A 24,141-nucleotide genomic window follows, 5' to 3' on the forward strand; every position below is an offset into this window, starting at 1 on the left:
ATCATATGAACTACGGACAATGTTCGACGAATCAGGTGCGGACGTTGTTTATAGTTGCCCTTTCACACATGACAATGAGCTGCTTCATTCAAACGGGGGCTCAATTGGTCATTACACATACTTTGTAGCTGGCAGGGTAAAGTCTGTTTAATGTCGGGTCCAACTGTTCCGGACATTTGCGTTCTCACATACAGCTCCTCCGGGTAATGTCTAGATAATTTCAGGTTTGCAGTACATGCATGAAAAGGGGCTATAGTCTGTAGTAGCAGGTCAATATACAGCTGTCTACTGGCATCTTTTAAAAGTCTTTGCATCTCCTAAACCAAACAGCACACACTGGAAGGGGCAGAGAAATTGCACCTTATACACACAAAGCCATAGTCGCATGTAGTCAACACCTCCTCATTGTGGCCTCCTCCCAGATGAGTTGCGAGTGGCCATATTACAATCAATGATTAATTAGGCGCCAGGCAGGCTGTGGTGGGCCCAGCGCTGCGTCTCCTCATTATCTCCCGGACAGATAACCTTGTAAAGGCAGAGAAAAGGTGAGTGAGAAAGAAGGGGGAAAACCAGCTGCCTCTCCCTCATAAAAATAAAGCCCATTTTTTTCCTCCCTTCTTTTTATGCGAGTTCATACTGCCCAATCTCAAAATGGCTTGTTTAATTAGATGCAAATTGGCCCTTTGTCTTTTCCTCCCTCTAACCAGTGGTCTTTGTGCGTGTTGACAGCAAGGCTGGCAGTGACAATAAAGCCAGGGTCAGGGGGTCAATTAGCCAAGCCTGATAAAGATGACAAAAAAATGGAGAAAAGGGGGATGGAGCTGGACTGAGGAGGATGGTCTGAAGACATCCAGGCATGAAAGCGGGTTTTGACAGAGGAGGAGAATATGGATCGGAGTAAAGAGGCGTGAGGAGGAGTAAAGAGCTAGTATGAAAGAAAAAGAAAACGGAAAGGGTTTAACCAAAACAAAATGTCATGACCTGATATCTGTCAGATGCGTGTTTTTCCTCCAAATGCCAAGGATTCTGTGTTGCTCGACTGACATTCCAGCATGGCCCCTGCCCTGTTATTCACCAAGCGCTGAGAAAAGTTGTTCCTGAGGTCAATCGTAAAGGTTGCTGCTGTCTGCCCATTCATTTCATTATCACCCTGTCTTATCTGCTCACCTTCCATATGGAACAAAGACAGACAACACAGCCACACAAAAAGCATACATACTGCTCTGCTGACTCTGATCATTGTCTCCCGTTCCGGTACAGCCTGCGTTGGAGGGCGTTGAGGTGAGATGTGACCTGGTGTTGCGCCCTCTGTTGGTGACTCTCTGTCAGTAGTTGAACCAATGTTGTGCTGGTGAATTGAACCAATGTCGTGGTAGTGGTACTGGTGGAGTTGACCCGTATTTCTGTGTCCGTGTCTGTGGTCGTCTTCAGAAATGTTCCTGTCATCTCAACCTTTAACCTCACATTTTGACTGTTTTAGAAATGTCCAATCCTCCCACATTCCCTTTGACTTTTGCACCTTTAAGATATCGATAATACAAGGTTTCATACTGTCCTCTGTTTGTTTGTATCCTGTCTCAGTGTAATTCAAGAACTTATTTAAGTGTGGTGCTCTGCGCCTTTGCTGTGGGACGTTAACTGAGCACAGATTGAATTTTCAGTCGTTTGACTACAATTCATCCTCGTCTTTCCACAGTGGCTGTCCATCAAGACTGTCTGTCAGAAATTATGTCCGTGCGTAGTTCCATCATCGTTCCAAAAAATTTAAATGCATTCCTTTCTTCCCTTCGCTCTTTTTCTCCGACTATTTCTTTAGGAGATGAAGATCTGTTCTGCCATCATTAACCTTTTCCACCTGATCCCAGCCGCACCTCAGACTCTGGTCAAACCTCTGCTGGAGGTGGTCATGAAGACCGAGAGGGCCATGCTCATAGAGGTAGGACACCAACTCTTCTAGTTCTATTCATTGTAATGTTCCATGGCAGTTGTGCTGTGTAGATGAATAAAGCAAGCCAAAAAAAAAAAGTCTTGAGAGTTTGGTCTTAATCAATTGATACAATAGAACGGCTGAGGAAAATGGCTTGGAGATGAATTACTTTAGAAATGTTGTAAATTACTTCAGCCATGTTATAAGCAATGTATCATAATTGTTCAATAAATACTAGAAAACCCTTGATAATCTCATTATATTAATTTCTACATCCTGCGATAAGCCTTCTAATCCTATTTGATCTATATCTGATGTATAGGGTTAATGGCACATTAAAACTCTGTAATTCAGCACAGATCTTCACAAGAAAGTGCTTTTGCTTTTATGAAATCGTTACCATTTTTTCTGTTTCTGCCTGTTTCCTATTTGTCCTCTCCTCCCTCCCTCCCTGTGCCAGGCCGGCAGTCCATTCAGGGAGCCTTTGATCAAGTTCCTGACACGTCACCCATCTCAGACAGTGGAGCTGTTCATGATGGAGGCTACGCTGAACGACCCCCAGTGGAGCCGCATGTTCATGGTCAGACTCTGGCAGCTCTAAGTAGCAGTCCCTTCACTGTTTTTATTGACACATTTTCCATTAAAAGTGCATTTTGCTGCCTCAGTAATGGGCTATAATCAGGGATATATTGGGTTTCGAGGCTCAGTGGTCCTGTTAACACCAAATTGAGACGGATCGCTCCCTGCAAAAATTCTTTAAATGTGTTTTTACAGTTGTTGATCCAATGCAGTAAACATGGTTCTCTCTAGTTTTTTTTTTTTTTTTTTTTTTTTAAAGATTATGTTTTGGAGGCTTTCCCCTTTATTCGGTAGTGACAGTGGATAGACAGGAAAGAGGGGAGAGAGAGGGGATGACACGCAGTAAAAGGGCCGCAGGTTCGATTCAAACCCGGGCCGCTAGAGGTCATCCCGGTTCTCTCTAATCTTACTCTGTCATTTTGTGTTATATTTACAGTACGTATGTATTTAAATACAGAGTTTTCTGAAACACAAAGATGCCAAGCCCCTAAGAGACGTGCTGGCTTCTAATCCCAACCGCTTCGTCCCCCTGCTGGTTCCCGCTGGCACTGCAGCAACTGTTCGACCTGGATCTCCCTCCACCAACACAGCCAGATTGGACCTGCAGTTTCAGGCTATCAAGGTAGACATTTTTTTTTTTTTTTCATTACAATTCTATCAATTTATATATCCTGTACACACACTTAGGTCAGATGTATATGTGTAAAGCTAACCCTCAGGTTAGTCAGTGGGGCTGAATCCTAATCTGATTACTACATAACTCTCAGTAATTCCATCATATGACCTCTAACCTTTTTTTCTTCTCCATATTCATCCCCTTTGCTTAGATTATCAGCATCATAGTGAAGAATGATGAGGGTTGGCTGGCAGGGCAGCACTCATTGGTCAGCCAGCTGAGGCGAGTCTGGGTCAGTGAGGCCTTCCAGGAAAGGCATCGCAAAGACAACATGGCTGCCACCAACTGGAAGGAGCCGAAGCTGCTGGCCTACTGCCTGCTTAGCTACTGCAAGTATGTACACTTATTCAAATTGTAATGGGGATGGAAACTGCCTAAATGTTGGACAATGTTGTCATAATATCTAAAAGAAAAAATGGACATTTGACATGAAAATCTAGGTTAGGAAGTGAGAAAGAATAAACCCTCTCTAAACAACTACTGCTGATGAGCCTTTTGTGCAAACTAGGAGTGTGACGAGACACGAGACGAGACAATACACGATATTGGGTTAACAAGAATGAGACGAGACAAGATTTTAACACTATTTTAAAGACCACTAAAATGACGAAATATGACTGGAAAAATTGTCTTTTATTCAATTGAAAGTCACAAAATGAAAAACAAGCACTGTGAACGGTTTTGCCACAAACTCGAATGGCTGGCTTCTCTTCTGCATAACCTCTTCACACCTACTTAATGCAGCGTTTCCACCAGGAATCCAAAATGCTGCCACACAAACGATTTAAAAGTGGCGGTTTGTGTTGGCTACGTTCACATTTTTACTGGTCCCGGTATCCGAAATTCGGTGCCAGTACCGAACGGGACCTTTTTCCAGTACTTTCTCTCTGTAATATTTTTTTTTCAAATTTCAGTTATAAAATACTTTCAAACCTATTTATCCTATTTATTAGAACATTTTGTTATTTATTGAGAACATTTTACACACAACACAAAATAAAACATCTCCCCTCCCCTTACACTGCACTGTAACCTTTATTCTTGTATTTGTATATTATTCTATTTTAGACGAGGGACGAGATCTCGTCACTCCTCTAGTGCAAACCGTTACTCTGAAATGAACAATGCTACCACTAAGATTGTCAAAGTTGATGACTTAAGTTAGTGCAGTTTCTAACTTTAACTAACTTAATGGCATTCCAATCATGAATGACTTTCTCACCCCACCTCTTTGTCTGAGCACAGAGAAAGTGGTAAAACTCTCAGCAGATGTTTATTTCAGACCCTGCAATTAACCTCCGACCACTCCAGCCAGTAATTTTGTGTGTGTGTGTGTTTAGTCAATCATCTAATGATAAACAAAAAGTGTAAAACTGGCTAAGTCAAGTTGGTATCTATGGTTATTTGAAACTTCTAATTAGACATTAGACATATCTCTATCTGTACACTAACCTTGTTGACTCCCTGTCTCCTCAATAGGCGCAACTACTCAGAGATCGAGCTGCTTTTCCAGCTGCTGCGGGCCTTCACAGGTCGCTTCTTATGCAACATGACCTTCCTGAAGGAGTATATGGAGGAGGAGATTCCCAAGAACTACTCCATTGCCCAAAAACGGGCCCTGTTCTTCCGCTTCGTTGAGTTCAATGACCCACACTTCAATGACGAGCTTAAAGCTAAGGTACGTACCCAGGCAATCGGAGCAGAAAAATCCGTTTATGACTACATGCCAAAGGACCTGAAATTCCCTATGACTTTGGCAATGACAATGAATTTTGCCAACCGTCTTTTTGGAATTGACATTCAAGTTATGATCAGAGGTATAATACAGTCTTACTAACCATGCGGGGAAAACAGTATTTGTCTTGTTGTAGGTGTTAAACACCAAAACCAGCAGACCATTCTACCAGTTGAAAGATTAAGTTAATGGATACATTTTAATGTCTGTTTTCATACAATGTGTAAAATTGTTATAACATGGGAAAATTGTTTAATTTCAGTGAAATACTATGGTTTCAAGGGATTAAGGGGCTTTCTCTGCAGGTGGCTTGTTATGTTTGTCTTTTGTTCTAGCACAGCAGTTATTACTGATTTTTTGTTTATATAGGCTACTAAAAAAAAACATTTAAATGAATATGCTTATTTAAAACAATGGGGCTTTTTGCATTTTGCTGTAAAAATAGAACCTTGGATTGTCCATAAGCAAAGAAATTGGCCATATTGCCTAGTCCTAGACTTAATGATGCATTATAAATCATGTTCCTAAATTCTATGAGCATCTCTTCAGCTTACTTACTTTGCTTCCTGTGTGACTTTTATGGTTGATGTGCTTTGTACCAGAAGTTCTTTGATAGTCACAAAGGTCATTTTGTCTGGTTCTAGACCCTCAGAGGCTCACAGATGAATGCTTCTGTCCTCACTACCTGACCTGCTGCTGCAAGCATTACAATCATTCGGGCTGCTTTTTAATTAAGCTCAATCTCGCGCATGCATACTCTCACACATACATACATAAATACACACACACACACACACACACACACACACACACACACACACACACACACACACACACACACACACACAAACACACAGGCAGATGCACACACACATTTTGCACAGCTGTAACTGTAATAGGCACACAACCTGGCACAGAAGAGCAACAGCACTGCTGTTAAGTACAAACGGGTCAGTGGGGAAGTCCTGCCCTGGCTGGCACACTACAGCACATGCCAAATTGCTGCGTGGCAAGCACACACACACACACACACACACACAACACACACACACACACACACACACACACACACACACACACACACACACACACACACACACACACACGGCAAGTGCAACCACACTCCCAAATCCAAGGACATACACTTTATGATGCTGCTCACTTCACCCTGCCCTCTTTTGCTCATGTTCAGTTTGCGTTGCCTCAGCGGCATATGTACTGGGGGAAAAGAAGTGATACAAAATGAAGGTAGGAGAAAGAGTTCAGCCGAATCACTGTGCTGTCTCTTTTCAGGCCCAAATGCTGTTAGAATTTTTAGCAGAGCAGAGTTTGGTCTCTCAAATAGCAGAGATACATCACCCCCACCACCTATCAGTATTTTTCTCATTTTGTTGTTTTTCCCATAATTGTCCTCCTCTGGTGCACAGTAGATGCTAGCTGTGCATGTGTGGTGGAGAGACGGACAGACAGAGAGAGGATATGTTTGTGTATGAATATGTTTGTGTTGATTGGTGTATGAGTCGTGAGCAAGAGAATGAGGGTGGCAGTCTGACATTAAAATAATTGCCGTAACATTTTTCCGGAAGCGTAATATCACAGGGCAGTTTGTGTGCACGTTCTCAGTATGCCTGTGCTCAGATTCTTGCATCACAGGGGTCTCGGAGAATATTTCACTCTGAGCGAGACGCAGAGAGGATTGTTTTAGAGAGAGACAGAGTGGCGAAGCAGCAATGAATCATCTATGATGGCACAGACTGACCTCATGCTGCTCCTGTATTGTTTCTTTTGTTTTATACAAACAATTCTTACAGAAAACTGCTTTTGTGCTGCTTTTTTTGCTCAAAAAATGTGTGACTATTCATGGAATAGATTTCAGGGAGGCAAGCAAACAAACAAGTATTTGAAATTCATGAAGCACGGCACGTCTATTTCACATTCTGTTACTTCTCTTTATGTTCCCCGACATGACATACAGTGTAGCAGCATTTTCTACAATGTCAGAATGTGTCAACATGCTGTGCTAGTATCATCTCTTTAGTGGAGATTGAACTCAACAAATACATATTTTTGTTAGTACCTGTACCTTGATAAATGCCTCTACTAGCATGTGTATAGGAATCCAGATTTACAAGCAAAAACATTTCCTTGTATGAAACCAACAGCTGTGCATGTTAGGTGTGGGCGAAGAGGGAAAAAAAATGATCACGGTTTTTCATTCCCATTTAATTTCTGTTAATTTTTCACCATATGTTTACAAATGAAATAATTAAAAAGAAGAATAATGCCAAATTACTTATGTTTTTTTTAACATGTTTTAATAAGGAGGACAGCAGTTTAAAAAGATTTGCACCGGAGTGCAATTCTATTATGAATGCAGATAAATTGCCTTTTTGTTGGCTTGTCCAAGGAGCAGTCAGATTGAGACAAATAACAAAACCAGTTAAATGAAGTCACCTTATTGATGCAGACTTCTTATAATCAGCTTACCTTGATTATGTGAGGTTTGCCCAGAGTGAAGTGTAAAACTGAAAGAAAAAGGTGTTTTAAAAATATCCAAATAACTTTAAGTCCAATTTATAGCTGAGAACTAACCAATGCAACTGGTAGTGGCTGTTATTCAAGAACTACTGTGGCTACTTCACAATAAATTCCTGGTGTGTATGGGACCATAATACATATCCTGGGCCCCCCTTGCCACCATCTTCCTCCTTTTGTGGTTGGAGAGGAACCCTAGTGGAACTGCATCACAAACACACACTCTTGTTATTTCTTTATGGGTATGAAAATAGGATTTAAGATAATTAAGACACCTGCAGAACGAGATCTCTGCTACTTGCCCAGAGGTATTGTGCGTGCGCACATGCACTTAGAGACACACACACACACACACACGCACACACACACACACACACACCCACACCCACACCCTGCAGGAGCACACCATCTAATGGCATTACAGAAATATGCTGTGATCTTACAGTGATTGATGTCAGTGAAGCTTGGAATTAATAGGAACAGATGAAACTGAAGTACAGAATGGTGCTCCATGTTTTCTTTTTGTGTCTTCATTTGGGGGTGCGCGTGTTTCTGCATGCGTGTGCGAGTCTGTCAACCATGCATGTACATTGTGCAGAGCGTGTGTGAATAATGTGCTAATGGAGGAGCTTGAACATATGCTGCCACAGCTCGTTCTCCACTGAGCGATGCCCCATCCTCCCCAATGATGGATTGAATAGAGGGGTTCATTAACAGATAGCAGCTTCTTTAATAAATGCAGTCGTTAGCTGCATTGTGGTTGGGGTATTCTGCGTTTTACAAGCTAATCAAGCCTTTGTCTTCATTCGCGGAGCCCTGGTAACAATCCCAGCAGGTTTCAGGGTGTTTGTAAATTGCATTTTAAGCCTTTCCTTTTTGAAAGTTTAGATTTAATGTTTTGCTTCCAATGCTTATGGACTAATTAAGAGAACAAGTTAAGATTAGAAATAGTTTTCTTCTCTGATTCTTGAAATGTCACATTTTTTATTACCATTGTTTTGGGTCACATTTGACATCGCTGTGCCTCAAGTTTCTTTGTGTTGTGTTATTTTTAACTCTCGAAAAAAATCTACATTTTGTTCCTCTCTTCAATCTGAAAAGGACCTGTGCCCATTTTGATTTTAGAGCAGATTACTATTTCATCACCTGATTGTGGCACATGAAGAGCTGAGAGTGTGCAGCTGTTGTCTTTTATGCAGCTTTTGAAAGACCACACAAGGTAATTTCACTGATTTTCTCCTTTGTTGAAGGTGTGCTATCAGTGAAATTATCCATTGTAGTTCTTAGAAAACCAGAAGAAGTAAAGGTTGCATATACTCCTAAGTACATGGAATTTTATTTATTTTTTGCTATCAGTAAAATCATATCAATGTGTTTTTCCTGTTTCGTAGGTGTTGCAGCACATCCTGAATCTAGCCTTCCTGCACAGCTTTGAGAAGGGGGAAGGGGAGCAGCTTCTTGGACCGCCCAACCCTGAAGGAGACAATCCTGAAAGCATTACCAGTGTCTTCATCACTAAGGTACACTTGTACACATACGTTTGCAAGTATTCTTTCCTCTCAACATCTTCACATTCAGGTATTCTTTTTTCTCAACATCTTCACATTCAATCTGCTCACTTCTCCCCCCCACTTCTTTCTTTCATTACTCATCAGCTTTGTCTCTGCGTCTGTCTTCCTGATTTCATTACCTGCTGCATTTCCTCTCATAATGTCTTATCAGTCCTGCACATCTCCATACTCTCAGTCATCATCAACCACATCCCACTTAGTCTGATTCTTCTCTCATGGCCTCCACACATTACTTGATCACCATCCCATCTTTCTCTTCTTTCTTTTTGTCTCTTTCATCTGTCTTTGTTTTTCTCTCTCCCTCCCACCATCCCACTCTTTCCATCACGTTTCATTCATCAGGCCAGACTATAATTCCTGGTGTAAATGTCGTGGTGTGACCATACTAAAGGTCAGCATGTTTGTTTGTGCTGTGGCAGATCTCATCACTGACTAACACCAGTCCTAATGGCTGCTAATGGCTCCTCTACGGTCTGGTTAAAACTCATTTCCTCGTTCACCTCCCTCTCTCTGAACGCTCTCCTCTCCTCTGTACCCGTCTCCAGGGAATTTAGATGGTGATGGGTGTTTTGAATGGGGAGCTGTTTTTCTGTGAGATGTTTTCAATATATGAGAAAGTATATTGTCGTTGTGGTGCGACATCTTTCAAATGCAATTTTGGAAAGTGAACATTAGTCAGAACTGCAGTATACTTGGGCAATTCAGGCAAACAGTATATTCGTTACAATGTGTTTTTATTTCTTATTTATGCACATGAGGTGTATTAAGTAATCTAAGACTTCTGTTGACCTCTGTCGTCACCTGGTAAGAATTACATCCACACTATTAGGTCTCAGACATTTGTGTTCTATGCTAAAAAAATGTTTTTGTTTTATACACAAACATCACACCAAAATAATAGTTGATTCATTGTTATTGACTCTGCAGGTATACTGTGCTCACTCTGTGCTATAGGCAGCAAAGCCTATACCTATTTCCCCCTCACTCAGCAATCTTTAACCCCACATCTCTCCCATCCCTCTCTAAGGTTCTGGACCCAGAGAAGCAGGCCGATTTGCTGGACTCACTGCGAATCTGCCTGCTGCAGTTCTCCACCCTGCTGGTGGAGCACGCACCGCACCACATTCATGACAATAACAAGTCACGCAACAGCAAGCTGCGGCGCCTCATGACCTTCGCCTGGCCATGCCTACTGCCCAAAGCCTGCGTGGATCCTGCCTGTAAATACAGTGGCCACTTACTTCTGGCCCACATCATTGCAAAATTCGCCATTCACAAGAAGATTGTGCTGCAGGTGAGGAGGAATGCAAAGAGAGAAGAGAGACTCAGTGGAGCGTGGGTTTATCCTCAAACAGAGCTAAAGATGCACAATAGAGATAAAACATGGTCAATTTGTGTAGCAGATGTAAAATCACGGAATTACCTTGTAAAGTAAATCCATGCAAAAACAAACAAAATGTGTGTGAGAGAGAGAGAAAGAAAGTATGTGCATGTTTAAGAGCGTATTCTGTCCCATTATTCCTCATCCTATGTAATATTAATGTATTGGAAAAGAAATTAAGTAGTTGAAGGGATCATTAAAAAACAAAATTGGTAAGCATCAATAATACAGGAAAAGGAATGATCAAAAGCTGCAACTAACGATTATTTTCATCGTCGATTAATCTGTCGATTTTTTTTCTCAATCGATTAGTTGTTTGATCTATAAAATGTAAGAAAATTGTGAAAAATGTCGATCAGTTTTTTCCGAAGCCCAAGATGACCTCCTCAAATGTCTTGTTTTGTCCACAACTCAGATATTCAGTTAATTGTCATAGAGGAGTGAAGAAACTAGAAAATATTCACATTCAAGAAGCTGAAATCGGATAACTTTTTTTAAAATTTCATTAAAAATGACTCAAACCGATTATCAAAATAGTAAGCAATTAATTGTTCACAACTAATCAATTAATCTTTGCAGCTCTAATCAAAAGTACATTACCTTTTCTTTGTAAAGGTCTTCCACAGCCTGCTGAAGGCCCACACCATGGAGGCCCGGGCCATCGTACGGCAGGCCATGGCCATCCTGACCCCAGCTGTGCCCGCCCGCATGGAGGACGGCCACCAGATGTTGACCCACTGGACTCGCAAAATCATTGTGGAGGAGGGACACACTGTACCACAGCTGGTCCACATACTACATCTCATTGTGCAGCACTTCAGGGTGAGCCGATATAAAAGAACACGTTACAGTTTGTCAATAGTGCACCACCTTCTGTCAGCCCATCACTTTTGGATGTATTGATTCCCACCATACTCCGGGCCGGGTGGGGCAAACTGAACAGTCAACACAAATCTGTTTTCTGTCTCAGTATGTTCAATACTCATGAGGGATTTGTCTGAACACTTTGGGGTAATTTACATTCTGTGGGATTCATCCCAATTTAGACCACACTACGTAATACCTTTTTAATGATGACTAATTACTGACTAGCGACTGTCACTATCTTATACTTTACATGTTATGGTAATACTACGGTTAGCTGCGACCGCATGGAGTGAGAGGGCAACTGCCACTGTATATCCACGGCAGTTTGTTGCTGCTGCCAGCTCCCTGCTCAGTGTGGCTTCAGTAACTGCGGTGAACCACATGGGGGGGAAAACAGTTGAGAAGCTATTTTTACTGATTATCTGAGTGCCCTGAATTAAATGATGCCTCTTAACCAGTCCTAATGGGAATTGAGCATCATCATTAAAAGTTGGATTATCTTGAATGACCCAATTTATAGTTTTTATAATACTAGTTGACTTACTGAATTTGAGTTTCGTATTGACAGTTGACTTGACAACAGTGCTGTGCCCTGTAGGGCTGTGTATTGGCAAGAATCTGGCGATACGATACATATCACGATACATGGGTCACGATTCAATTCGATACTGTGCGTAAGGTGATATATTGGGATTTTAAGTATAATTTTTAGAAAAATAATATTTAAAAAAAGACTGTGCATAAAAGTCAAAGAAGTTTACTTTAGTTAACAATTCAGTACACAGAAAATCAAACTGCCAGTTTGGGATTGTGGTTCACAGGTTCTTAGTGAGCAAATGTTTATATGCTAAAGTAGGCCAAAGTTCAGCCATAGCTACATTGTTAGCTTCTAGCAAAAAGTCAGGCAGTGCTAGGCACTGTTAGGCAAGGACACTAGTGGTGCGTCTCAGCATAGCCATCTAGCGGTAGGGGGGTTTAAACACAACATAAACGTGAACCAATGTCTTGCATGAATATTTTTGCACGTGCACAAAAAAAAAATCAATACAGTATTGCAAAATAAAAATATTGCGATACTGAAGTGTATAGATTTTTTTTCTTACACCCCTAGTGCCCTGTTGCCTCCTAGACAAAAGCTGGATCATTCATCACTGGGCAGTGGAGCTAATGGTAACCGCCTGCTGCCTTTAATCGCCTTAATGCAGATACAGTCCCAGGCACACCCTTCTCAGTGATGATCAGCAGAGTCAGAGGGCGCCTAGTCTGTTCACGAGTCAACACCAGCAAAGGATCATTGGCCTTTATGTTTGCCTTCCTCCTTAAACTTCAAAGACACTTTTTGCCCTTTCGCTCCTTCAGCTGATATTCGCTGCCTCGACGGTCAGAGAGCAACAGTCTCTTAGCAGACGACTGACAGTTTCCTCAGCTCAACTCTCTATCTCACTGACAGGCTGCACTCACTGGGCCAGATGACTAATCTAATGTAATCACATCAGCATAATTACGCTGGGGAGTAGATAATGACAGACAGATGAGAGACTTTGTGCGTGTGTTTGATTAAAAAAAAAAAATTGGAGAGATTGTGTGCGTGTTTGTCTGTGTGCACACGTGATGGACAGGGCTTAGCCACTCTGTCATTAAGGGGCTGCTCTATCTACTATAATTACCCTCAAAGTGAGAAGCTTTAATATTCTTTGACACTGGCAACAGCCCTCAGATAGACATCTCATCTCTTGCTCTTTTGTCTGCGTGTTTGAGAGTCCCAGTTCAGTTTGCAATGAAGCTAAGTGACTCTTGAGTGTGACGCTTGAGAGTGTGAATTCTCGGGACTAAGTGTGTGTCATCATGTCCTTGAGACTAAGTGGGAATACGACTTTAGAGTTTGCCTCTCCTCACTCAGTGTCTCAAAGTGATTGAGCACCACGTTAAGCTTTGCATGCGTCATAACCCCTAAATTTTAGCAAAGTATTTTCAGTGGGTACTGAAGCCAGGTGCCAATATGGCTAACGACTGAATGACCATGCAGATTACAGTGCATCATTTCGGTGTCACTTAAATGCCTGCCTCGAAGCCTCGAATTTTTAGGCATTTTAGACAAACTGTCTTCTTGGGATAGCTTAAGTTTGGTTCTAGGGGAAGAATTGCACAATAACTCCCTCTCACAATTGCTTTTGGATGGTTGCTAAGGCAATGAAAGCCAGTCTCAACTATATGTGATGCTACTGGCAATACCAAGTCCATTTAACATGAAGCTCAGGGAAGGCAGAGGTTCTCCTCATCTGTCGTGGATGCTCTTGAGAACAATTATTTTTCACGATTCCATAATTCACTTATAATTTTTTTAATATCACTGAAATTCATGCAGCAGTGTATCTTTGTGTTTGGGTTCGCCCTCTGGTAGGCATGCAGGTGGGAAGGATTATTGTTTTTTTGATGGCCCACAAAGATGTTTTTTTTTTTTTTTTTGCATAACAGCTTATAATCTTGCAAAATGTATCAATCCTTTCCCACTCTTCCATACTTGGATTCTGCATCAGGTTTTTGCAGAGTGGAGGCTCAAGTTGTGTGTTAAGTAAAGAAAGAAAAAACAAACAAGCTACAATAGCATTTTATGCTGACGTTTGGGTTCCTTAAGTACTGCTCTGTCATCTGTTCAGCCTTGCTGGCTATTATTGCTCATCCATACTTCCTCGGTTTCTTTTGAACTCTGCCATTGGCATCAGTGACCACCTGCCTTTGGTGCTTTAGGAAAAGAAAATGCAGTCCAGGCCTACCTGACACTTTGTGTTTAGGATACCAAATATGAAAGCGTTTCACAAACTAAATATTCAGTATGTTGGATCACCAGTTACTTCTTTTTATTATTATATTAGATTTATTTTATTTCTTAATTTTTTAATTACTGCTGTCTTTTTCCAGGTGTACTACCCTGTGCGCCACCACCTGGTGCAGCACATGATCAGTGCGATGCAGCGTCTGGGCTTCACCCCCAGTGTGACCATCGAGCAAAGGAAACTGGCTGTGGACCTGGCTGAGGTGGTCATCAAATGGGAGTTACAGAGGATCAAAGACCAGCAGGTGTGTTCACGGCTTACACAATCGCAACAAAATCCAGGCAAAGGGTCTGTCTAAACTTCATACAGTTTTTATTAACTCAATTATCCTTATTAGTTTGTGACTAACAACAGCAGTGTTGTGCCCATATATGACGCCTTCTTGACATTATTGTGTGACCAAATGATGTCCTTCACTTCCCACAAAGTTTTATTTTACACGTGGCTGGTGCATTACTGCAGACTGGAGATGCTTATTATTTCACAAGAAAAGGTCATTTATCATAGAGATTTAAACATTTTCTGAGTCATATGCCATAAATACTCATGACTCATAATGTGGTCAGAAACCTTGATAAGATATACACATACGCTTCAATCTGTAAACTTTAATTATGTTAACGGATGGACTAATCTTCACCCCCATGCTCCTCTCTCCTCTCCTGTCTCTCTTTGGTGTGGCAGCCGGAGTCCGAGGCTGAAGTAGGGGCTGGCGGTGAAGGCACTAGCGCTGCTGCTGTGAAAAGAGGACTGTCTCTGGAAGCTGCTGCTGCTGCTGCTGGACAAGACGCCAAGAGGTTCCGCACAGCATCCGGAGCTGCCTCCGCGGTGAGCTTAATCCATCATCACTTAAGCCCTTTTTATAGTTGTGCGTCAAATCGACGGCGCAGGGTCCGGCGTAGACGCAGACCCCTCTGCGTCTACGCCGGACCCTACGCCATAGCCTGACGTGCACCTCTCGAAAAATGTAACTACACGTCGCGGCGACGCACGTAGCTCGGCCGTGGCTTGGTAGCGTTGCATTTCTCCCGACTCATTTCCTGGTTCTCCTTCTCCATAAACAACATGAAATCAAAGAGAGGGTTAACTTTTCCTGCTACATATTTCCCACTGTGGTCAGAAAGCTCAGAGGAGACACTTTGTTTCTCTCACTATGACTCCGCGCTCCGAAGGTAATCGCCGGCACTCTCTCACTTCTCTCTACCACACACACACACACACACACACACACACACACACACACACACACACACACACACACACACACACACACACACACACACACACACACACAGCGCACAGGTATAAACAACATCAGGCCGCTTACATAGGCTACGGCGAGAGCTCTGCGTGGAGCCGACGCACAACTGTAAAAAGGCCTTTAGTTACCAGTAGAATGTGGCTGTTGGTGACAGCTTCACGTGGCCAGTCATTTTAGCCAGGAATTGGCTATACAGTAGTTTATCTGTTACACCCTTGAAAATTAACAATTGCATCCTCTTACCTTTTAAAGTTCTTGCTGTCCCTGCAGTTATCTGAATGATTGCTGAATGGTTTGAAAGATACTTTGATCAAACAGCCATATCACATCTGTCAGAGACAAAAGTTGCCAACAGGAGGTGACAGCACGGTTGTTGCCTTAATCCATTTTTCCTTACAATTGTATCGCAGCCTCACATCTGTTTAATCTTGAATGTTAATGTGTTGTGTGTAATGTTGTTATTGCAGTCGCAAAAACTAGGTGAGATGCCTGAAGTGACTGTTGAAATTCCAAATCTAAGTTGTTGAATTACACTATGGTCAATCTCTGATACATATAAAGTTTATATATTTGCTTCACCTGTTATTAGAGGTCGACCGATATGGGTTTTCTCAGGCCGATGCCGATCTTTTGAAATCAGGGTCGGCCGATGGCCGATATATGCTGCCGATTATTTTTGCCCGATATTTGCTTGTTTTTTACCTCTATTTGAAAGATAAAATTTAACACTAATAAGTACTTAAAATACACAAAATTTCTCAACAAAAACATTTATTGAACACTTGAACACCAATCTGCACTTGTATACTTACATTAAACATGTATAATGTAAAAACATATATTGTATAAATAAACAAAACTGGTAAAAAGAAAGAAAGAAAGAAAGAAAGAGAAAAATAAATTAAACTTTTCAATTAAAAGATAAAGTTTAGTGCACTTAGCAGCATTTATCAAACAGCTGAGAACAATAAAATAAATTGACCATTTTAACAATAGTAGTACTGACACACAGTAGCAACCAGCAGCATTTCTTTGTTTTGGTGTTGGCTGGGTGAAGCGCTGCCATAAGGGGGTGGTTTTCTTTTCAGCCATCAGACTTAATGACTAAAAAAGGGGGAAAATACAAGGTTAAGTTAGTATTTTTGTATAGTATCTTCTTCAAGTCATTTTATAGATAGGTATAGATATAAAATCTAACATTTGTTTTATAAATCAGCTAATAATTCAGTGCATTGTAAGTGATACAAGGCTAAAAAGTTTCTATCATCTTCCCAAAAACTGTCCTAAAACATGTATTTTTGGTTTGTTTTGTTTGTTGACAGACAAAGCCAAATGGACAAAACCTAATTAAGGGGGGGAAACAACTTTAGGCCATATGGTCAAAATTAAATGATTTAATAATAATGTAATAACTATAACTTATAACAATAACGTATTTCACTAGTAAATTGCTGTTGAACGTCAAAAACAACCACCATGGCAAAAGGGTATTTTACAACAACTTTGAATGCACCGCGACGCACCGTCTGTGTTGTTCTTCAGACAAGTAGCTAAACAACGGCAGCAGCACACTGCTTAACATACTGCTGTTGGATCCTATACAGTGAAATAAATCACACTTTACACCGTTTAGCTGTCAGCATTTTAATCGTGTTTAATCCAACAGCTAGCTAATGGTAGGCTAACGTTAGCTGCTGACGAGTGTAATGTTAACTAGCGTCACATGCTGCGATGTTTCTGTTATTCTAACATTCGTTTTCGGAGCATCAGAGAGCAACGCAGGCATATCAGTGGCGCCGAAATGAGGTACAGAAATCCGCGTTGCTATTCGGTCCGGTAGATATGGGTTAAGGCACAGGTGCCATATTAGCAGCGGGTCTACCAACCCTAGCAACGACGCTAGCAAAGCAAAGCCAGTCCTTCACTAGCCTATGGTGCGGTGGTCTCTTTTAACTACAACTTCTTTCTCTGCATTGAGTTGACAACCCTCTCAAATATAGACACACAAACAGAACAAATAATACAAGTCTCAGATCCACTGTCTGTGATTGCAAAATTCTAGCTTAATTATTGTGACATGACAGCATGACACGACAGCTATCAATATCTAAAGTAGCCGAACGTCATGTCTCCTGTTCATGTTTTTTCTCGAAGTTGGCAGTAACATGTCATACGTTTTTCATTAAATATATACGACTTATAAAAATGTAATCCTTACCGTTTTCTCCGAGGAACCGCTCCTTCCTTAGGCACTGGATGAGGTCTGCTCACTCTGCTGGTAATTGACTCTAGGGGCAGCGTGCGTCGAACACGTGTTCCACAACAACAACCCCAGGCTGCCCGCAGATGCGCCTGCCTATTAATCGGCTTGATATTGGCCGATGCCGATTATGTAAAAAAAAAAAGCCAAAAAATCGGCCCACAACAGAGGGTAGAGGTCGACCTCTACCTGTTATACAATGACATTTCTCTTGAGGAATTTTGGTATGCCTAATGTTGAAAATTTCAACTCATCCATTTGTGCCTTCTGTTGCTGATGATTCTGAAATAAATCAAAATAAAGTATTTTTTCCCCCCAAAAGTGTGTGTATATATATATATATATATATATATATATATATATATATAATAAGTACTCCTTTACCAAAATGGACATATTTCTTACTTTTATTTAAGTCAACATAACCGAAGTAGCAGCATTTTGACTGTCTCTGTCTCCAGACAACATCCTGCAGAGCAACTCAAATCATATTATGATGTATTAAGAATCCATTTAATACTTAATAGCTATTCTACTTTCTGTAAACCCTAGCACAATTCTTAGTAGTTGCTGTCTTAATGATGGTGTAATTTCCAGCTTCTTTTACCTGATGTCAGGAGAAAATTGCAATTGCATTTGTTTCTGCTTGGGACAAGGAAATGTTAATTGCTCATAAAATTGCCAGGATCATTTTCAGAAAATCATAGCCTACTTAAGCAATGCAGACCAAATCCTGACTTTGTGCATCCTCTTTGATATTCCCTCCTAACTAACGACTCTATGCAGTGTTTGCTGCTTTCACAGAGTTTTATTGTCTAGTCTGTTGAGTTTCTTAGCCACTGAAAGTTTAAAATCTTCTTTGGTAATACAGTAATAATAATCTTTCTTTTCTCTGTGTTCAAACAAAAAAGATCTGCAATATTAATAAATGTAATGTTTGCATGTGTAATTTTCAGGTGTTTGGCCGCAGCCAGTCCATGCCAGGTACAGAGACCATGCTCACAAAGCCTGTCGAGAAACAACATACGGACACTGTGGTCAACTTCCTCATCAGGATTGCATGCCAGGTAGCGCGCACACACACACACACACACACACACACACACACACACACACACACACACACACACACACACACACACACACACACACACACCCTCCCACACACACACACACACACACACACACACAACCATCCCACACACACACACACCCACACACACACACACACACACACCATCCCTCACACACACACACCATCCCACACACACACACACCATCCCTCACACACACAGTTCTGACACATCTATCCTAACCCCACTGTGGCGAAGGTAGGACACACCTGGTGGCTGTCCTAAACACACACACACACACACACACACACACACACACACACACACACACACACACACACACACACACACACACACACACACACACACACACAGTCCTTTATGTGTCTCCTAACACAGATGTCCCTTGGTCTAGTGGCAGTGATGACCTCAGTTCCAAGCTTGAAATAGACTGTTGAGATTTCACTCACCTTGACTTTTCCTACTTTCTTATTTGGGCCAAGCTCCATTTTCACTGTTCATCCAACCATCTCTGTTGAATATAACCCTCTGTATAACCACTGGGGATCAATCACTGTCCACTTAACAGTCTAAAGAAACGTAATCTTCTCTTTGTATTTTACTCGATAACAGTGTATTGTGATACTAAATTGATCCCTGTAGAAAAATTTGATCTTTCACACCCCCCAGGGATTACCATTAACCAAAGAATACCACACCTATAATAGCGCATAGGGATTAATTTTCTTGCTCAAGGGTGCTTCTACAGGGTGGATGCTTGTGCAGGGCTTCCTGATTGAAGGATGATCTCCTCCCTGGCTGTGCCACTGTGCTGAACTCAAGCTGCATGCATGAAATTACAGTATATGGTGGCAGTCCTTATCTCGTCCGGTGTGATTTCTCACTTCTCAGGACATCATTGTGATATTGAAGATGAGGACTCACTTTGTCATTGATACTGATACCAATATTCCTCCCCCTCTCCTGTCTAGGTGAACGACAGCACCAATGTGGCTGGGTCTCCGGGGGAACTGCTGTCCCGTCGCTGTGTTAGCCTCATGAAGTCTGCCCTCAGGCCTGACATGTGGCCTCGCGCCGAGCTCAAGCTACAGTGGTTTGACAAGCTGCTTATGACAGTGGTAAGATGGCATATGCCTTCAGTCAGAGTAACTCAGTCAGTCATTATGTACCTTATGAGGCAGCCTTTATGTTTCGTAAAGCCATATTCATGCGTCTGTTGATGACATTTTTGGTGCTAAGCTGTCGTTACTGCTGTGTTTCTGTGCTGCATTTCCCAGATATCACTTGTCAATGACCTGTGATTGCTTTTCCTTGGATTTTCCATTGATGATGAGGATATTAACTTAAAGTGACACTCTTATCTTTTCTATTTTGGGATGGGGACTATTGCTGTTCTTATTTGAAGTGGCTCGTGCAAGTGCATGTCATCAACAATGTCTTAGGAAAACAAGTCTAAATAAAACAGCTCCAAGCAATAATCAACAAACGGTAAAGATTAACGAATGTGTCTCTGCTGGTCGCTCTCCCAGAGACTGCAGAAGTTTCCCTGTCTCTGCTAAAGCTCTGTCTTAGTGTTTTCTCCTACGCCTCCAAGTCCTTTGTCTGTTATCAGTAATGCATGAAGTGAGGCGCCAACCACCATAATGACAAAATAATGACAGTGGTGAGATAACAGGAGTCTATCCGGGTTGGCCTGTGCCTTCTTCTTCAACCCCCACCCCTCTCCATCCTAAGCTCCTCATCCTTGCCTTCTGTATCGCCCCACTGTGCATCTCCCCTTAGCCTTTCCTTCTGTCTTTTGCCACCACTTCCTCCTCTCATCCCTTCTTTTCTTTTCAGCTTCTTATCGTGGCCTCTCTTCTTTCTCTCTCTTTTTATCCATTGCTTCTTTTCTTCTCTACTCATCTCTCCGGTCTGATTCAGCGCCACTGTTCAGACAAGGTTATCGCCATGCGCCGGAAATTGTCACGTACTTCCCTTTTGGGGGATCACTGCAAGAGCCACTCCTTTTTCTCTATACACACACACACACACACACACACACACACACACATCACCACACACACATCAACACACACACACACACACACATCAACACACACATCAACACACACACACACACACACACACATCAACACACACACACACACACACACACACACACACACACACACACACACACACACACACACACACACACACACACACACACACACACACACACACACCAGCCCCTCCAGATCCCAGTCTGACAAACGAGGCTTTCTGTCGTTCTTATGCAGATGCATACACAGGCCCTTTCCCCTTGGGAGCATGCTCAACCTGCCTAGCCATCTTGCTCAGACTAATGAACAATGCTCTAAATCGGATTACCTTTTATCATCTCTTTGTACTGGCATGCCAGTGATTAAGAGTCAGGAGGAGTGGCGTGAGAGGGCAGATGAGGGGTATGAGGAACAAAACATGCACACAATCAAACCCTTGTGCACATGCATGCATATGCCCTATCTGCATGGCTTCAGAGGCGAGGTCCCATTCTGTTAATACATTGCCAAATCAATACTACCCTAATATCTACCAGGAGCCTTATCACAAGAGTCACCTTGTTCATTAGGCAAGATTAGTGCTATAGATCTGTCCCAGATTATCCTCTTGGTCCTGCCATCGTTGTAAACCTTGATTGCAATTTAGACAAAATTAGGACCCGATGTTGGCCATTGATCTTTGGTTTAGCAGCGATCACATTGCCTTGGTTCTTTTGTGTGAGAAATACCTCTGTGTGTAGAATATTGATTTCTGAGTTGTCGTAGAATTTGAATGGAATAAAAACCTGAATGATTAATGCATCTACTGATGAATTTTCACTGTAGTTTTTCTTGCTTTGTTTTAGGGTTGTATCCTTATGTCTAAAAAAAGATAGGTCTGGCTATGTTGCTGACATGTATTAGGAAGCATAATAGTTGCTTAATATTTCTGTCTTTTGTAAGAAAGAATAAGATTGACACTTAAACATGGTTACTTGAATTATGTACATACTTCTTTTACACCACTGACATCCTGGTTTCTCTGTTTTCCACCATGTCCTCTCAGGAGCAGACAGCACAGGCTAACATCTCTAACATCTGCACTGGACTGGAGATTCTCTGCTTCCTGCTGACAGTGCTGCAGTCCCCAGCCATCCTGGCCCATTTCAAACCCCTCCAGCGGGGCATCGCTGCATGCATGACCTGCGGCAACACCAAAGTCCTGCGGGCTGTCCATTCTCTCCTTTCTCGCCTCATGAGCATCTTCCCCACTGAGCCTAGTAAGTTGCCAGTATTCTAACTGGAGCAGGCCAGCTATTCTCAAACTCAGGAAAGCACTACATGTCTGGAGTTGTCTGAGTAATTGGGAACTCCCTTCTGTGTTCTTTTGAAGATGTGCCAAAATACATGGACCTTTGCTCTGTTGATTGATGCTTAAATTCTTAAGTTTGCTTTAGTCATGTGATAAAACTAAGGCATTGATTTAGCTTCTCAGCTTTTCTTTCTTTGAAGCAAACACTTTTCTCTCCCTCTAGGCACATCAACAGTGGCATCTAAGTATGAGGAATTGGAGTGTCTGTATGCTGCTGTGGGCAAGGTCATCTATGAAGGACTTACCAACTATGAAAAAGCCACAAGCAACACTAACCCCACACAGCTCTTCGGTAAGACCTTCAGCTCTCCACCTCTCCCTTTTTTCTTCTTCTCATGTATCCCTTTCTACCACCTTGTGCTCTGTTACTCTCACTTTGTTGCTCATAAACCTGTTGTTTTTTTTAAACAATGTTTCACACTCCCACTCCATCCCTACAGAACCAAGCTGCCTCAGTCACTTTTAGCAATTAAGCCAGTGAGTGGGTCGTTAAAATGCAAGCCGATGAGCCCTGCTGCTTGGGCTAACATCTGGTGTTTAAACGAAAGCCACAGTCCAGCGGGTCGGGAAAGGTTGTCTCGGGAAGGATTGCTGCTTTCGGCCGCCCCTTCCTGTATGACCATTACTCTTATCCTCCCAGATGTCAGAGAGCATTAATAGAAAAGTCTTACATTAAAGCTTATTCCAAGGAGATTATTAGATTGTTCTTCTTTTATTTGAAATATCTAGTAGCGTTACAGATTAAGGGCCCTCAAGGTGACAAATGGCTATTGGAGAGCATTCCAAAGGTAATGCTATTTTATATGGTTTCCCAAAATGGCAGTTGTGGTCAATAAAACGCATTTGGTATCCTGCTGTCGCAGAGAGGGGGTGCTGATGTGATGGGCAGTGACATTTGTCTCCACCCGAGGGAGCAGCAACAGAGAGGGACATTACTCATACCTATCCCTGCCTCTTTGACAAACCTTTGTTAGATTCCCTCAAAAAAAGAAAAAGCCAAGTCCTTATCATGCTGTGTGGCTGAACACAAACTGACTGCAGGTGTGTGTCTGTTACTTCACCCCGCAGAGGTTGATGTTTTTGTCATATTATTACATTTCCCACTTTCCCTCCCCTTCATCCTCCTCTCTTCCCCTTCATTTGTCTTCCAGGAACACTGATGATCCTGAAGTCCGCCTGCAGTTACAATGCCAGCTACATCGACCGCCTCATCTCGGTGTTCATGCGCTCACTACAGAAGATGGTGCGGGAACACCTGAGCCCCCAGCAGGCCAACCCAGGGGTCACTGAAACCAGCACAGGTACATGCACATGACTTCAGTGGGAACATATGAGGAAGCCAAGCGCAGACATAACAGCCACACATATACAGTATACATTATATTACAACATAAAGAATGATATCACACACACACACACTCTAGTATGTAATATAGCTTTGAATTGTGATTTTGATAAATACAAGTTATGTTGTCCACCACAGATACAAACAAAATAGATTCTGACCATTCCCCCTGTTCTTGAGTCACCATTGGAGCTCAGAGATCCACCAGACATAAATTACCATATCAGTGGAACTTATTCTGCAGGGCTGCAGTTGACATTATCAGGAAGTCTAGTGTGCGTACTTTCCCTAACCCTGATCTAACAAGGGGTTGTCTGGGTGTGAGGTCATTTGTGCACAACACACACGCACACTTGTATGGCAACCCTACTTAGATCCAGTTAGAGCTCAGGTATCCCAGGTATCTCACCAGTGCCTGGCTCCATATAAAGAATGTAACAAAAGTTCTATATCAGTGACCCCAGCTGTGTTCTCAATAGCTGTTGTGGTAGGGGGGTGATCCACTCTACAGAAAGTCTGGTTTCACAGCTCTGGTTCCCACCCTGTATTGTCTCCTAGTATTTCTCAGGATAAAGCAGACCGATGGTCACCTTGGGCTGTTTTACTATGGGTTTGAAAGCGTAGACATGGTTTGACGTGGAACATCTTGACAACTTGCTGCAAGGCAGCAAGAGTAAAGA

General features: G+C 42.1%; 1 protein-coding gene across 1 annotated transcript in view; it reads left to right on the forward strand.

Annotated features, from left to right (window-relative positions):
- The window catches only part of LOC120551649 (transformation/transcription domain-associated protein), a 92,220-nt gene that overhangs the window by 25,569 nt on the left and 42,510 nt on the right, over window positions 1-24,141 (forward strand). The window contains exons 32-47 of the mRNA XM_039789147.1: window positions 1,261-1,281; window positions 1,817-1,936; window positions 2,388-2,507; window positions 2,964-3,128; window positions 3,334-3,515; window positions 4,662-4,860; window positions 8,844-8,972; window positions 10,051-10,317; window positions 11,020-11,226; window positions 14,191-14,349; window positions 14,790-14,933; window positions 18,583-18,693; window positions 19,692-19,838; window positions 21,811-22,024; window positions 22,280-22,408; window positions 23,268-23,417. Coding sequence (XP_039645081.1) covers window positions 1,261-1,281; window positions 1,817-1,936; window positions 2,388-2,507; window positions 2,964-3,128; window positions 3,334-3,515; window positions 4,662-4,860; window positions 8,844-8,972; window positions 10,051-10,317; window positions 11,020-11,226; window positions 14,191-14,349; window positions 14,790-14,933; window positions 18,583-18,693; window positions 19,692-19,838; window positions 21,811-22,024; window positions 22,280-22,408; window positions 23,268-23,417 — 2,464 coding nt within the window. The remainder of the gene's footprint in view (window positions 1-1,260; window positions 1,282-1,816; window positions 1,937-2,387; window positions 2,508-2,963; window positions 3,129-3,333; window positions 3,516-4,661; window positions 4,861-8,843; window positions 8,973-10,050; window positions 10,318-11,019; window positions 11,227-14,190; window positions 14,350-14,789; window positions 14,934-18,582; window positions 18,694-19,691; window positions 19,839-21,810; window positions 22,025-22,279; window positions 22,409-23,267; window positions 23,418-24,141) is intronic.

Source organism: Perca fluviatilis, chromosome 21 (assembly GCF_010015445.1).
Source record: "Perca fluviatilis chromosome 21, GENO_Pfluv_1.0, whole genome shotgun sequence".
Classification (NCBI taxonomy): Eukaryota; Metazoa; Chordata; class Actinopteri; order Perciformes; family Percidae; genus Perca; species Perca fluviatilis.